Raw genomic sequence first — 16172 nt, forward strand, 5'->3', positions numbered from 1 at the left:
ACCATTTGCGAGTAAACCTGCAGTGGACCCCATTAAAGTCATCAAAATCTGCAGTGTATTTTCGCAAAGGAAAACTTGTAGATGATCTGCTCCTATGAACATACCCTAATAGAGATCTCTAATTAAAATATAGCACACAAAAGTACTAACCACAAATAACAGTAAACAGACAACAGTCCCTTATCAAATCTCTCAAGGTCACTCAATCTCAAGTGTCATGTTTAAAGCGTACCTGTCATAGTGCAAAAAAAAGTTTAAAAAAATATATATATGTTACTCAGTACCTAATCCTGATCATGTGCATATAATTTTTATGTGTCTTGGACCTTTATATTCAGAGATAAAAGCATTTATCTGCTGCTGAGTAACTTTTTCATCTTGCTGGCTGGAGGGGGCATGTCAGTCTGTCTCCCTCACAGTGATGACTCATCTGCTCTGAGTCCTGGGAGGAGCCTGAGCTGTCAGCCAATCACTGCACTCTACTCTGTAACCCTTTCCTTTCTGGTTTCATGCTGTACATGTTACGCAGCGGAAGATGCTTGGAGCTTACCTGCAGTATTCCTAAGAAATTATGGCGAGTTCATAACAGGACAAAATGTATAAATATAAGATTAGATCTTTATAAAATTAGTGCAAGGATTTTTTAGATAAAAGTACAGTATTTTTATTAATACATTTTGTATCTGTTTTATCTTTTCCTAGTAAAGCTATGGGGACAGAGATGTCTCTGTGGTCCTAGTGCAGACTTATTCACTCAGTGCTGCATGCACTCAGAGTCTCCGACCGGATTTAATCTGGACAGAGATTTTGCATTGTGAACCTGGCCTTCCAAAATCTGATGGTCTCACACAGCTTTTCTAGGCTCCTGAATAGCACATGTGCTTAGTTCAGCAACCACATGGCGGCCATTCTAGGGATTAGTACTTGTTTCCTGAAATTTGGCTGGTCCTAAAGTAATATAACTATAAGCAGAAATGCAATTCTGGAGCATAGAAAAGCTAGGTGAGAATATCTGACATAGCTTTTCCATGCTCCTGAATGGCATATCTATAGACAATGCAGGAGGTCCAACCTGTCATCTAATTGCTGGCAATTTGTGCTGTACAAAGAAGAGCCCGATGTGGGACTGGTTTATCAATACCACTCCTACCCATTACCAATGATATTTTTCCTGCCCACTCCCGTAGGATTTTTCTCCACTCCCGCCTTCTCCTGCTAAAATGTTTGTCCAATTCCACCCGCTCCTGCTAAAATGTTTGTCCAATCCCACCCGCTCCCACTAACTTAGGAATGTACAGACACTAGGGTGCAATGCTCTGCACATACTCCCCCTGTATACATGTAGTACACAAACTGCTATACATGGAAGGTATGTGCAGAGCATTGCACCCTTGTCTGTAGTACATTTGTGTGTACAATTCTTTTTACATTATTTTATTTTAAAAAATGGAAAAGGCGGAGGGGTGGGGATTCAATTTTTATTTAGGGAAGGGGTTCTGTAGAAGACCCTAGGGTACAATGCTCTGCAGTCTGCACATACCCCCATGTGTATAGCAGTGTGTATGTACATCCCTATAGAGGTGGGGGTATGTGCAGACTGCAGAGCATTGCACCCTAGGGTCTTCTACAGACACGTGTGTGCAATGCTCTGCAGTCTGCACATACCTCCACCTGTATAGGAATGTACATTCACACACTGCTATACACATGGGGGTATGGGCAGAGCATTGCACCTTTGTCTGTAGTACAGACTATGGTGCAATGCTCTGCACATACCCCCACCTGTATAGGAATGTTCATACACACACTGCTGTACACATGGGGGGTATGTGAAGACTACAGAGCATTGCACCCTAGTTTCTGTAGAAGACCCTAGGGTGCAATGCTCTGCAGTCTGCACATACCCACCATGTTTATAGGAATGTACATACACACACTGCTATACCCATGGGGGTATGTGCAGACTGCAGAGGATTGCACCCCAGTGTCTGTAGAAGACCCTAGGTTGCAATGCTCTGCAGTCTGCACATACCCACCATGTATATAAAAGAGTCTGTGCGTATGTACATTCCTATACAGTTGGGGGTATGTGCAGAGCATTGCACCCTTGTCTGCAGTACATTTGTGCATAATTTATTTTTTTTTTTTGCATTATTTTATTTAAAAATGGGAAAGGCGAAGGGGGGATGAAATATAAAAAAATTTAATTAGGGAAGGGGTTAATGGGAAGGTTTTTTTTTTACTTTTTACTTTTTGTTATACCTCCCATAGGGTGTGTGCAGACTGCAGAACATTGCACCCTAGTCTGTAGCATACCATAGGGTGCAATGCTCTGCAGTCTGCACATACCCCCCCCCCATGTGTATAGCAGTGTGGGTATGTACATTCCTATACAGGTGGGGGTATGTGCAGAGCATTGCACCCTTGTCTGTAGTACAGAATAGGGTGCAATGCTCTGCACATACCCCCACCTGTGTAGGAATGTTCATACACACACTGCTATACACGGAGGGATATGTGCAGACTGCAGAGCTTTACACCCCAGTGTCTGTAGAAGAACCTAGGGTGAAATACTCTGCAGTCTGCACATACAAGGGTGAAATGCTCTGCACATACCTCCACCTGTATAGAAATGTACAGACACACACTGCTATGTTATACACATGGGGGAGGGGGTGTATGTGCAGACTGCAGAGCATTGCTCCCTAGGGTCTTCTACAGACACTGGGGTGCAATGCTCTGCAGTCTGCACATATCCCCCATGTGTATAGCAATGTGTGTATGAACATTCCTATACAGGTAGGGGTATGTTCAGACTGCAGAGCATTGCACCCTTGGATCTGTGGAAGACACTAGGGTGCAATGTTTTGCAGTCTGCACATATCCCCCAATGTGTAGAGCAGTGTGTGTATGAACATTCCTATACAGGTAGGGGTATGTTCAGACTGCAGAGCATTGCACCCTTGGATCTGTGGAAGACACTAGGGTGCAATGTTATGCAGTCTGCACATATCCCCCCATGTGTAGAGCAGGGTGTGTATGAACATTCCTATATAGGTGGGGTTATGTGCAGAGCATTGCACCCTAGTCTGTACTAGCTATCCTCCCAGCCCCATGTGCAAAGGCAGTGGCTGGGAGGAGAGCTAAGACGCAGTCACTAACAGACCCAGCCGGGGCTGGAACAGGGGCCGGAGCAGGGGCAGGGGACACAGCAGGTGACGGGGACGCAGCAGGGGACGGGGACGCGGCGATAATCCTCCAAGGCCAGCTCCACAAAATCCAAGGAGACAAAGGAGAGAGGCACAGGAGTTCACACAATGCTGCTGCAGGATTTTGCAGCACTTGCAGGACCCGCAGAGATAGCGCCTGACCGTCCACAGCAGCAGCCTCCAAAATGTCCGCATATTTTGAATTGTGCCCGCGCCGCCCGCAGCAGCCTCCTGACATAATTGGGAATGTATCCTCCGCAGCATGCGAGCATGCGAGGTAAGGCTTCTCAGTGCTCTGTAGGGGCTGAATTAGCAACTTCCCTTGGTGCTTGTCAGGATGCAGTGGAGGAGAGGAGGAGCCTGAGTGACGGCCTATGTGTGCACGCTCCCTTTGCTCGTTCACAGGCAGTACGTGCCCGCGCATACTCTATAGGGATCTCCTATATTGGATACAACTATGCTTTACGGCCGGTATCCAGTATGCTGCAAAATCTAGACTGGTCTGTCTGGCTAAAAAACAGGCGACCCCTAGTGGCAGCTATTTTGAGCTTTTCAGGGTGAAAATCTAAATTTTTGTAGTAGTTGTATATTGTGAAATGACATATTAGAATGAGTCCAGCAATATATGAAAAGTTTTCAACAATGACAGTGCCTCTTTAATCACCATGCTGAAAGTTAGTCCTCAAGCTACAGAACTACTCTACTGTTTTATATACAATACATCACTGTACAGTACTATTGCATAGCCTGTAGTATGGTCCTTGAAACATTGCTAGACTGTAGAACTAGGCTTCACCTTTAGCATTCAGCTTTCCTGGGCCCTAATAATGTCTTCCAGTACCCAAAATCCCCCAAGATTTATAGTAGGGCAAAGTAGAGCCAAATAGGTTTTTCAGCAGTGAGCAGTAAGTAACATTTAGTATCAATGTCTGAAGCAATAATACAAATTGTTAATTTCTCTATGGCAAGAACAAATGGTGGTGGTTTGCTAGGGCTGGGTTCACATATGTCTGGCATAGTTTCCCCTCGGCCTGCAGTGGAGGGAAACTGATGCTAGAACTGATCCAATTAATTTGAATGGGACAGTTCACTATCATCAAGTGTCTCAATTTTGCTTTGGTTGCTTTCCCCTGTCCAGTGTCCAAAAAGAATGGACGCAAGATGCCATACAATGTTGTCATCAGGTATTGCATCAGTCGCGTTGAGATTTAGGCTGACTTCACCTATGCCAGATGCCAGACATATGTGAAACCAGCCTAAATAAATGGTTCAGATGGAGGAAAAACAGCAGACAGACTGGAAACTAGTATTGAAAAAGGATAAAACTATTTAATATGAACAAGGAAAGAGCACAGAGACTCAGATAAATTCAAAAACAGGAAACATTCTGAACTTCACCAAACTGTAGCATAGGGAAATCTCTCCTTACTACTAAATTCAGGAAATAATCATGAAACAGGCAGAAATCAAGACAAACACAAATGGAACAGGTTAGATTAATTATTCCGGCATAAACAAAATGACTGCTGCCTAGCAACAGATTTCACATTAAAGGGCAGGAAAAAATGACATGGCAGGAGAATTCCCGTCATATCTAACAAATATCTACATGTGCAATTCTCCAGACTTAAGAGCGAAAATCTTCAGTAGTAGTCAATTTCCTTATTACAATGGATTATGGAGTGATTTTTTTTTGTCAAATTCCATATATAAAAAAAAACTTCATGCGCCTTTATATATAAGCCAAAGTCTATGGTCTTATGGGTTTTTTGGTCTACAGTTTGGGCACAAAGACTACTATCAGGGACATGGTACAAGTTTGGACAATTCAAAACTGCTAAGAGCTGAACATTACTAAATATATGATTGTGTGCATGAGGCCTTTTATAACTGCTACAATTAATTTTTTTAGGAAATTTTCGGCTACAGGCTGAGTGTTCCTTGGATTATTTTGTGTGTCATTGGATACTGTATATCAGGTGGGATTCTTCTGCTTCTCTTCTATTGGAAGCCTGAGTGGAGTGTCTGGGCAAACTGTGTCCCCTCATCTTTGGAGAAAGCCAATGTGGTTTTACTGAGATCAAATGTAAGGAAATTAGCTTTTTTAAAAACAAAATATTTACAGTACACATTTTATGGATAATTTTTTTTATTTCTAATATTATACTGCTGTATATAGGATGAAAGAAGGAAATACACTAGGAAGAAAGTTCGCTGGTTAACTCTGGCTGCATTTGCAGATTTCTTCCAGAGTGGATTACAGTGTTCTGCCATCACAGACAAAAATTCCATTTTAAATAAAGCTATAAGAAGGCCTGATCTTAAAGTAAGTGAGATAACTGAATAATATATTTTATAAAGAATTTCCCAATTAGGGCAAGTGGGTGTGAGTGTTGTCCCCCTCCTCCCTCTAGAAGTATGGACTGGTGGTAACAAAAATATTTCACTATTTTGTGTATGTAGCACTACTAAAACTTGTTACACATGTGCATATACATTTATATTCAATTATTTAAATCTTGACAAGTTATTTCTTTTTACAGGTTAAGTTCATTAGAGTGCAGAAAATTCGATATGTGTGGAACTTTAGTCAAAAGAAGTTTGAAAATATTGGGTAAGTGCCAGGGTCTTGCGTTAACCTGTTAAGGACATAAGGGGTTATTTATCATCGTGTTATATTCCTTTTTAATTCCGTCATTTTGACCTTTTGGTCTTGCTAGACCAGTTTTTGAAGTGACGGATGCAGTGGTAACGTGTCTATTATCTGCTTTTTTTTATTTTTGCGCAATTTTTTCCACAAATGGTGCAAGGTCCCGAACAGGTCTGAAAAATAAAATTACTACTCCTGTCTGTTTGCCCATAAAAAAAAATTAAGTAACATTAAATATTTTAAAATAAAAAAAATATATAAAAAAAATACAGTAGACATGGAAAAATTGTATTTAACTAGATTTATCTTTTTTATAACAGCATTTTTTATAAATTTTTAAACAGGGATCAATTTATATGTGCGGGCAGGGTACTAAAAAATGTACCCAACAATAATAAAAATTAGTGTGTGTGTTTTTCACTTTTTTTCTTCATTTTTTTTATTTTTTAGATAGTGTTACTACTGCCTGTAGTACCTGTACTAATTGACAGATCGGCCCGGGTCTATTGCAACCCTCCTGTATAATGTATAGATGCAGACGGCCGCTCTTCTATGGTCCCCTGCACTGCCGTATATTGACACCTATTCATATTTCCTGCAGAGACCTGTGATTGACCAGATGGTTCCAGACAATCACAACTCTCTGTGGGAAATATGAATAGGTGTATACATACATCAGTGCAGGGGACCATAGAAGAGCGGCCGGCTGCATCTATACATTATACATGTCAGAAGTGACATCACTGTGATCTTTCCATAACTGCAGGTACTACAGCTCCATACATGGAGCACACTTTAAAGACTAAAGATAATGTATAATTTTTACCATAAAATGCACTGCATAAAAACCAGCCCCCCCCCCCCCCCCCCCCAAAAGTTGCAAAATTGCTATATTTCTTATAAATTTCCGCTCACAAGAAAAGTAGGAAAACTTGACATACATCTGGCAAGGGAAAAAGATAATTCCAGCTATACACCTGGCCAGAGTTCTAGAATGGGGAAGCAACCACATAAGTTATGGGTAGAGGTTGAAGATGCACTGTCTCCCCGGCCCCTGAGGTCACTAATACTCCCTTCTTTGCCTCCTGAAGTTGATACAAAAGCTCTCTGTCCCTTGACTAGGGTAATTTGGAATTGTCAGCTTTCCCAACATAACCTTAGCCCTATAATCCAGGTCAGGGATGTTATGGGGCAAGCTCCAGAACCCATTAAGCTTGGCTGCCCTGGGACTCCCGGCTATCCCTCTCAAACCTTCCGGATGATGAGGGTTCTATCCTTCCCTCCAGTTTCCTCGCACTGCACTCCCTGAAGCCCTTAATACTAGATGTAGCTAAATATGATACCTTTTAAAACCAACTTAAATGGTTTGAAGAAATGTTGTCCATGGTTCAACCCCCGACCAAACCCATATCCACCCTATACAAGAACCTCATCGCTTATCGACTCCCTCGAGCAATCCCCCATTCATTGCTTAATGAGAAACTGACCTGGGACTATCACTTTCTTCCCCTCTGTGAAACACATTATGCGTAAAGCCGCTCAAGATATCGAGACGTGTGTGCATACAATAGAATGGCTACAAAATGGCTACACTGGGTTGCAAAAATAGACTAATTATATTGCTTCGAAGAAATCTCCCACTCGAAACTGCACACCAGATCGCAGTTTTGTAAGGTCTGGTCGCTGTGGAGAGGGTATAGGAACTTTTAATGACCCCCTCACTTTGACATTAGATATAACAAACTATCCTTTACTACTACACATTTTAATCTACAATTTAGATGATCCAGCTTTTTCACTTTAAGCCTAGAGAGACAACTCTTATTCTTTCTCACTCACGCTGATCTGTCACTGTCCTCCTCCTGTTATGTCAGACCACCCACCACCATTTCATGGTTTCTTGATTTTCTTGATGTTATGTTACAGCTACGTTGGTTGATAAGTTTTGCCATTTATAATATGCCCATCTGGTGTGAAAAGTCTCTCAGCATGTTGTTCTCTGCTACATCTATACAAGGCCAATTGTATTTGACACGTATAACTGTTTAATGACCACAGCTGCCTATGTGTCCTGCATTTCAAACTCATGCTTGCATATTGTATTGGTGTTAATATTAAATATTCAATAAAAAAAATTATAAAATAAATAAATAAATAGAGGAAAAAAACGAAAATACAAAAATGAAAATTTACTGTGTCCTCAAGGCAAAAATGTGCCCTGTCCTTAAGGGGTTAAATAGGAATTATGTGTGTTGTTGGCTTCAAGGTTGCATAACAATACCTTTGTAATTAGTGTGAGGGTAACAATAGTTCTGAGCACATGTATGTTATGTATACTCTGTAGAGAACAATGGAGATGCTGACAAGGGGGTCCAAGAAAAACCTAAAAGGGGTGGTTTAGACTGGAAAAGAGGATTGACTTTTCTTCAGAAAGTGGGAACAGCCATAGTATCTGGCATAGGCCCTAGAGGAAAAGTGATGTAGAAACTATACCGTGTGGAGCCTCAACAATTCCACCATAGCGTTGATGTAACTGAGATTTACCCAGACTATGAGCCTAACAAGAATTAGAGAGGATAGACAAGTTAATCATTTTTAAGTAAGAAATTCTTGTTATAAGCTTGCTTAGTTTGGCATTTAATTCAATAGTTTGTATTTTCTCTCATTCCAGCACTTTGGAAGATGAGCATTCTTGCTTTAGCATACATTCTAATTATGGATCTGGCTTAATGGAAAAGGAGCAAGCAATCAGGTAATATAATCATATAATGTAAATAATGAATTGAATATGTTTATACAATGGCTTGTGTACAAAAGAAAATAAGTTCTTGGCATTGCCACAATATAATAGAGAAAAAAGCTGCTTTTGTTGTTTATCCTTTGTGTCTTTGGAGTATTTTATTGACATATAAAAATAAAACAACCCTTACTTACCTCTCTGCTTCCCCACTTCCTTGGTACCTGTTTATCTCCGCTTACTGTTACCTTGTTTTGACACTTGGAATGCCCACTCAGCCAAATAATAGCTTTGGCAGATTTCTGCTGTGGCCAGTGATTGGCTCAGTGTGTATTTCCAGTATGTTGAGACAAGTATCCAAAAAACTGAATAGAGTCTTGGGTAGTGTCAGAATGATTAATCTATATTAAAAAGTACAATATTAAAGATTACTCAAGATACTAAAAATTATTTTCTAGCCTTCAAAATGTGAAATATTCATCACTGGCAGGGCTGGTGCAAGGATTTTTACCACCCTAAGAAAAAGCTAATTTTGCCGCCCCCTTGACTCCGCCTATTAGATCCACCCTTTGACACACACCCACCTTATTACTGGGGTGACACACTGTAACAAACCTCATCTTCATGTAATCACCTTACCAATGGGGTTACACACTGTAACAAACCTCCTTCTGATATATTGGATTACAACACTGGATGTAAAGGTACTTGCACACCACAATTCAAGCAGCAGGAACTGAAGAAACAGGATATACAGGATATAACTCAGGATCAGTACAGGATAAGTAACGTAATGTATGTACACAGAGACTCCACCAGCAGAATAGTGAGTACAGCTCTGGAGTATAATACAGCATAAGTAATGTAATGTATATACACAGTGAAACCACCAGCAGCATAGTGAGTATAGCTATGTTGTGTATACAGGATATAACTCAGAATCAGTACATGATTAATGCAGCTCTAGAATTCACAAGATGTTACTCCTGATCCTAAGTTGCATTCTATATTAAAAGGAATTTGTCATCAATTCCAAGTTGTACAGGCTTGTAGTGTGGGTGACATTGTGACAATACCAGTCCTGGCTCCGTGCCTCCCTTCTGTCGCTATCCTGACTCTTTGGTACATGCAAACACCTCCTCCTATGTGCAGATCCTGATATATATTCTGTATTATATTCCAGATGTGCACTCACTATGTGTAACACACATAGGTACAAATATGTATAAACACACACACAGACACACACACACACATAGACGCATACATAAACATATTGGTCACTCACTTTTTTTGATGTTTGGATGCTGCAGGAGTGGGTCCAGAGCTGAATACAGAGCTAAGGGGGGGGGGGGGGGCGTACAGAACTGGGGGTGAGGGGTGAGTACAGAGCTCGGGGCAGTACAGAGCTGAAGAGCTGGGGGTACAGAGCATAGGGGTACAGAGATGGGGGATGGAGTACAAAGCTTGGGGGATACAGAGCTGGGAGGAGGGAGTACAGAGCTGGAGGATGGATTACAAAGCCGGGGGAGTACAGAGCAGGGGGGGTTGGAGTACAGAGCTGGGGGAAGTACAGAGCTGGGGGGGTACAGAGCTGGGGGGGGGGAGGGAGTACTTAGCTGGGGCGGAGTACTGAGCTGGGGGAGTACAGAGCTGGGGGGGGGAGTACAGAGCTGGGGGGAGTAAGTACAGAGCTGGGGGAGGAAGTACAGAGGTGGGGTGAATACAGAGCTGGGGGGAGTACAGAGCTGGGGGGAGTACAGAGCTGGGGAGAGGAAGTACAGAGCTGGGGGAGTAGAGAGCTGGGGGGGAGTACAGAGCTGGGGAGAGGAAGTACAGAGCTGGGGGAGTAGAGAGCTGGGGGGGGTACAGAGCTGGGGGAGTACAGAGCTGGAGGGAGTACAGAGCTGGGGGGAGTACAGAGCTGGGGGGAGGAAGTACAGAGCTGGGGCGAGTATAGAGCTGGGGGGAGTACAGAGCTGGGGAGAGGAAGTACAGAGCTGGGGGAGTAGAGAGCTGGGGGGAGTACAGAGCTGGGGGAGTACAGAGCTGGAGGGAGTACAGAGCTGGGGGGGAGTACAGAGCTGGGGGGAGGAAGTACAGAGTTGGGGGGAGTATAGAGCTGGGGGGAGTATAGAGCTGGGGGGAGGAAGTACAGAGCTGGGGGGAGTATAGAGCTGGGGGAGTATAGAGCTGGGGGAAGGAGTACAGAGCTGGGGGGAGTACAGGGCTTGGGGGAGTACAGAGCTGGGGGGAGGGAGTATAGAGCTGGGGGGAGGGAGTACAGGGCTGGGGGGAGTACATAGCTGGGGGGAGGGAGTACAGAGCTGGTGGGAGTACAGAGCTGTGGGGAGTACAGAACTGGGGGGAGGGAGTACAGAGCTGTGGGGAGTATAGAGCTGGGGGGAGGGAGTACAGAGCTGGGGGGAGTACAGGGCTGGGGGGAGTACAGAGCTAGGGGGAGTACAGAGCTGGGGGGAAGGAGTACAGAGCTTGGGGGTGTACTTAGGAGGCTGTAAGGTGTTGTACAGGTCTCAGCTGGAGGGCAGGCTGGGGGCTCACTGCATGGTTAAGGGAGCAGGGCTGCCTTTCCTTTCTTCACTGCTGGGTAGGCTCTCCCCAGCATCCAGCATGACATGAGGAACTGCAGGCATAGGGCTGCTGGGAGGAGTCAATAGAAGTCAGCTGGCACATGTCATGTGATGAGTCTGCGCCTTATTGGCTCAGTGTGCCTGCTGAAATTTATTGATACTGCCCAGCAGTCCCTGTCTTGTACCTGTGAAGCGCTTTCCAATGCTGGGCTGTAGCAATGAGGGGATTTGATGGACATGAATGGGATTTTTTTTAAACCGTTTTGAATCCGTTTACAACCTGCAAAAAGGAAACAAAACAGGGATAAAAAAAACGGGGACAGACGGCCATGTGAACACAGCCTAAGAAGAAGAAAACAGCACAGGGCAGCACAGATCAGATGTAACTGTGAATGCAGGGAGTATGGAGCCGCTCAAGTCCCCGGCATACGCTGACAGACTTGCAAGCATTTTTCCCCATGTTCTCTTGTCAGCTCCTGGGGGTGTGTATCTCCTCTTCTACTGCTAGAGCATACTGTGGGGACTGGCCCGGGGCACAGCACAGTAATAATTACTTTGTATGTAATGGCTCGCAGCACCATCAATATTATAATTGAGGCGACAGGCAGCGCCCTCATCAAGGGGGCGCTCTAGGCAGCCGCCTACTTAGCCCATGGCAGGAGCTGGCCCTGGTCACTGGGGCAGTGTAGGTAAACGGGTTGCACAGGTAGCTATTGATAAAGTACTCCTTTGATACATAATAAGGCACCAGTATCATAAAAAGCACATAGTAGATCAAGGCTTGAATTTGCATTGGAGCTTTCAGTTATGTTGCTGATCCTCCCAGTGCTGGAAGCAAAATATACTTTTTGGAAACTGTTACAATTATAATATAATGATCACCCTTTTTTTAAAGATGTTACTTTTTCCTAAAGGAGATTAGTTTGTGGACATAACACCATTGAAGTTGAAGTTGCACCACTTTGGAAACTTTTGATTTTTAAGGTATATTTTCATGTTCTTTAGAATTTACCAAAACAAGATTATCAGATTTTTTTTGTTACATGTTATATTATCTAATCTAACAGTTTACTTAACTTATGTATTGATACAAATGTAGATTAATTTTTCTTACTGCTTCTATTATTGTCCAGAACTAAATTTTAACTTAAATGTGATGTTTGTTCCATGTTTAAATAGGGTGTGTTCTGTTGATTTGCATCCATAAAATACAGTTATTGAACAGTAATTTCTTGGAAGAAAAAATACCCCATTATATAGGACCTGATAAGATGTATCTGTCAATCTGTCAACAAGTTTGTTGATTGTCTGTTTCTAATAGCAAAGAGAATATTTTGATTTTTACCTATGAACTTTACTAAAGTTATCCGGAAAAAAATCTCAGCAATTCTTTCCTTAACCCCTTAAAGGGGTACTTGCTAGAAAACATTTTTTTTTATCATCTGGTGCCAGAAAGTTAAATAGATTTGTAAATTACTTCTATTTAAAAATCTTAACCCTTCCAGAACTTATCAGCGGCTGCATACTACAGAGGAATTTTTTTAACTTCCTTTCTGACAACAAGTGCTCTCTGCTGACACCTCTGTCCATTTTAAAAACACTGGACAGTTTATTTAGTAAACCATAAAACAATAAAACAGAAGGATTACGCGTTTCGAGGGAGCCTCCCCCTTCTTCAAATCAGCATGTCAGATATTACAATCATGCAGGTATATATACAGGAGAAAATGGGCACCAAAAAGGTACTGGGAGGGGCTAAGCACAGGACTCTGGTGCAGTCCTCTTACACCAGAGCTTTGTCCAGGTATCCTGCTTACTTCCAAAATCTGTACCCACCACTGAGCCTACAGACCGCTCACACAATTTTGTCACTACTTTCAGCAGAGAGCACAAGGCCATTAGAACTATACTATCCAAACATTGGTCTGTCCTTCTACACTTAAACCATTACTCATGTTCCGTTGGGCACGTACCCTAAGAAATTTGGTGGCTCCTAGTAAATTAAAATCCACATCCCAACAGTCCCACCCATCTATTATTCCAGACACTACAGCTAGCTTCAGGGGTGGTTTGTCTCGCTGTAAATGTTGTACTAATATCAACCACAGATGACAAACTTTTTCCTCCACTGTCACTGGGGAGACCCATACCTTCAAATGATTCCTTAATTGTGGTTCTCAATACATCATTTATCTACTGCAATGTTCTTGCAACAAGCAATAAGTAGGCAGAACTATACAATGCTTTAGGGAATGCATGAATAAGCATCGGAACAATACGGTACACGGCTTCCTTCTGCACATCTTCTCTCGCCATCTCACGGAACATCACAATGGAGATTTTTAGTGTCATTCAGGCCACACCCATTGAACACATCTCCAAAAATGGGAACCAGAGATTTAAAACTCTGAGAAGACGTGAACATTTCTGAATTCCCGCCCTCCGTACCCTATCCCCAGGTGGTTTAAACGACATGATAGAATGCAACTTATGATCCACCTATCCTATTTTATACCGTGCATTTCACCCCCTGCACCACTATACCGTTTAGAGATATTCGACTCGTAAAGTATTCAGCCATTTAATGTATGTCTGTACATGTCCTTTTGTTTTTATTGTAACCGATCGTTCTTACAGAGCTAGCTCCCATCTAATTTTATACTTGTCTGTATTTGATACACATATTTTTATGTTTATTTAGTGACTCCCATACCTTTTTTAATTTTTTTTATAGTATTTTGTTTTTACTCTTTTACCTTGGATACTTTGAAAATTTTTACATACAGTCTTACGTATTTGCATTCTTATCTTTATCGATATTCAATATCATCCACATAATAAGTACTTTTATTACTTTTACTTTAGACATTTATATACATGGTGTTCTCATGGTCTCAGATATATATCCACACATATTTATAATCAGACCATTAATATGCCCTGGGATATATACTCTATACCTATACATATATCTTGCCTTTGTACATATACATTCCCTAAACACATGAATCATGGTGTTCTTAGGGTCTCATATGTAGATTCACACATATGTTTAACCAGTTCTCTCGCACTATGATTGATAGCCCTTACCTATATACATATATATTGCCCTGGTATATGTATATATATATATATATATATATATATATATATATATATATATATATAAATATATATATATCCCCCAATACAAGAATTATTGGTCCCTATAATACTTGCTTATACTTCAAGCAATGTGTACCACAAGCATTTATACATTTATACATTTTATATATCTTGCCCTCTATCTTAGTCTGCCCCATAGCTGACAGCTGCCTGCGGTTTTTGCGCCGCCGACGGTCGGCACCTACAACATACACCCCTGATAAGCCCGATATCCCATATCACTGTACTCTTACACGCACCAATATTGTGCCAGTATAAAGTACCTCCTTGCCCTCCGATCTATTCCACCTAATAGCGCAGTTCAGCGATGTCATCGGCAGAGCTTGTACACACATATTACACTGCCCCGCTAACCATTGGACAAAGCGCGTCATGTGGTACCTGCCCCTGTGCGACGCGTCCTTAGCAACCACTCTCACTACTGGAGATCACGATCACATATTAGGCTACAGCTTCTACTAACAGTGCTGTAGCCCGCAGTATGTGCATCTGGAGTCTGGATGTTTACATCTGGACGCTGGATGTGGATGCTAGCTGCTGGCAATGAATTAACTGTACTACATATTAGTTTTACACCATATTTGTATTTGTGCAAACTGCCAGATGTCCTTCAATGAAGTTAATCATGCACCTTATTAAATTAAAACAATATGGCCCACATTTATCATATATCATTGCAGTGCAAGTGAAGCATTTTTTACACCTTTTTTTGTGTGTGCTGATAATGTGTAGGAGAACCAAATTTATTAAAAGGTAAAAGAGTTTTGATTAATTTTGTGCAGGTCACATTTTCTGAAATTTCTGTCTACACATACACCAAAAAGCTACACCATGTCTGGGCTGGTGTAGTTTTAGAGACTTTTCAGTGGCTTTGTACCTTTTTTTGCTCCTTTTTACAAAAAGGGGCAATGATAAATCCCTTCCATATCATGTCTATTGCCAAAATCAGTGGATTGCAACTCAAAATCAGTGGATTGCAACTCAAAATCAGCAGAAATGTGTAAACAAAAAGGGGCAAAAAAGGTGCAAAAAAACCATGCTTGCGCCTTTTTTGCCCCTTTTTTAGACACAAAAAACTGTCTAAAGACAATGATAAATGTAGGTCTATGTTTTGTGACCTGTCTGAATATGTGACATACCTGTGCTTAGCCCCTCCCAGTACCTTTTTGGTGCCCATTTTCTCCTGTTTTTATACCTGCATGATTGTAACCTTTGACATACTGATCTGAAGAAGGGGAGGCTCCCCCGAAACGCGTAATCCTTCTGTTTTATTGTTTTATGGTTTACTAAATATACTGTCCAGTGTTTTGTACTACCTACATCTCTGGCTACAGTTTGTTACCCCTACCATTGGAATCAGCAGTGCCATCCAAAGGTTTCTTTTTGCTATTATTGGTCCGGTCTCAGGAGGCGGATTCACATCTCCTGCAAACTAAGGCTCAGCAGCGGTTCCGGCTTCCTCTCTATACCCTATTGTGGGTTGATATGCAAGTTTTTACTTGCTGCAAGGTGAGCAGCTACTACCTAGGGGTCAAATAGGCACCACCATTTCTCTCTCTTTCACCATCCTTACGGTATCACACGAGGCGCCCCCTCCGGTTTCCCTATTTTTTCTCCATTTATAGACATTTTAGGAACTGTCCAGAGTAGAAGCAAATCCCCATAGCAAACCTCTCCTGCTCTGGACAGTTCCTGATATGGGCAGAGGTGTCAGCAGAGAGCACTTGTGGTCAGACAGAAAGGAAATTCAAAAATAAAAGAACTTCCTCTGTAGTATACAGCAGCTGATAAGTACTGGAAGGATTAAGATTTTTAAAGAG

The 16172-nt window shown here is 42.0% G+C and overlaps 1 protein-coding gene across 1 annotated transcript in view; it reads left to right on the plus strand.

Annotated features, from left to right (window-relative positions):
- The window catches only part of LOC130361838 (probable cation-transporting ATPase 13A4), a 135533-nt gene that overhangs the window by 2157 nt on the left and 117204 nt on the right, over positions 1-16172 (plus strand). Inside the window, exons 2-6 of the mRNA XM_056565397.1 lie at positions 5122-5295; positions 5389-5535; positions 5753-5823; positions 8531-8611; positions 12102-12171. Of these exons, the coding sequence (XP_056421372.1) occupies positions 5122-5295; positions 5389-5535; positions 5753-5823; positions 8531-8611; positions 12102-12171 (543 nt within the window). The remainder of the gene's footprint in view (positions 1-5121; positions 5296-5388; positions 5536-5752; positions 5824-8530; positions 8612-12101; positions 12172-16172) is intronic.

The sequence above is a fragment of the Hyla sarda genome, chromosome 3 (assembly GCF_029499605.1).
Source record: "Hyla sarda isolate aHylSar1 chromosome 3, aHylSar1.hap1, whole genome shotgun sequence".
Classification (NCBI taxonomy): domain Eukaryota; kingdom Metazoa; phylum Chordata; class Amphibia; order Anura; family Hylidae; genus Hyla; species Hyla sarda.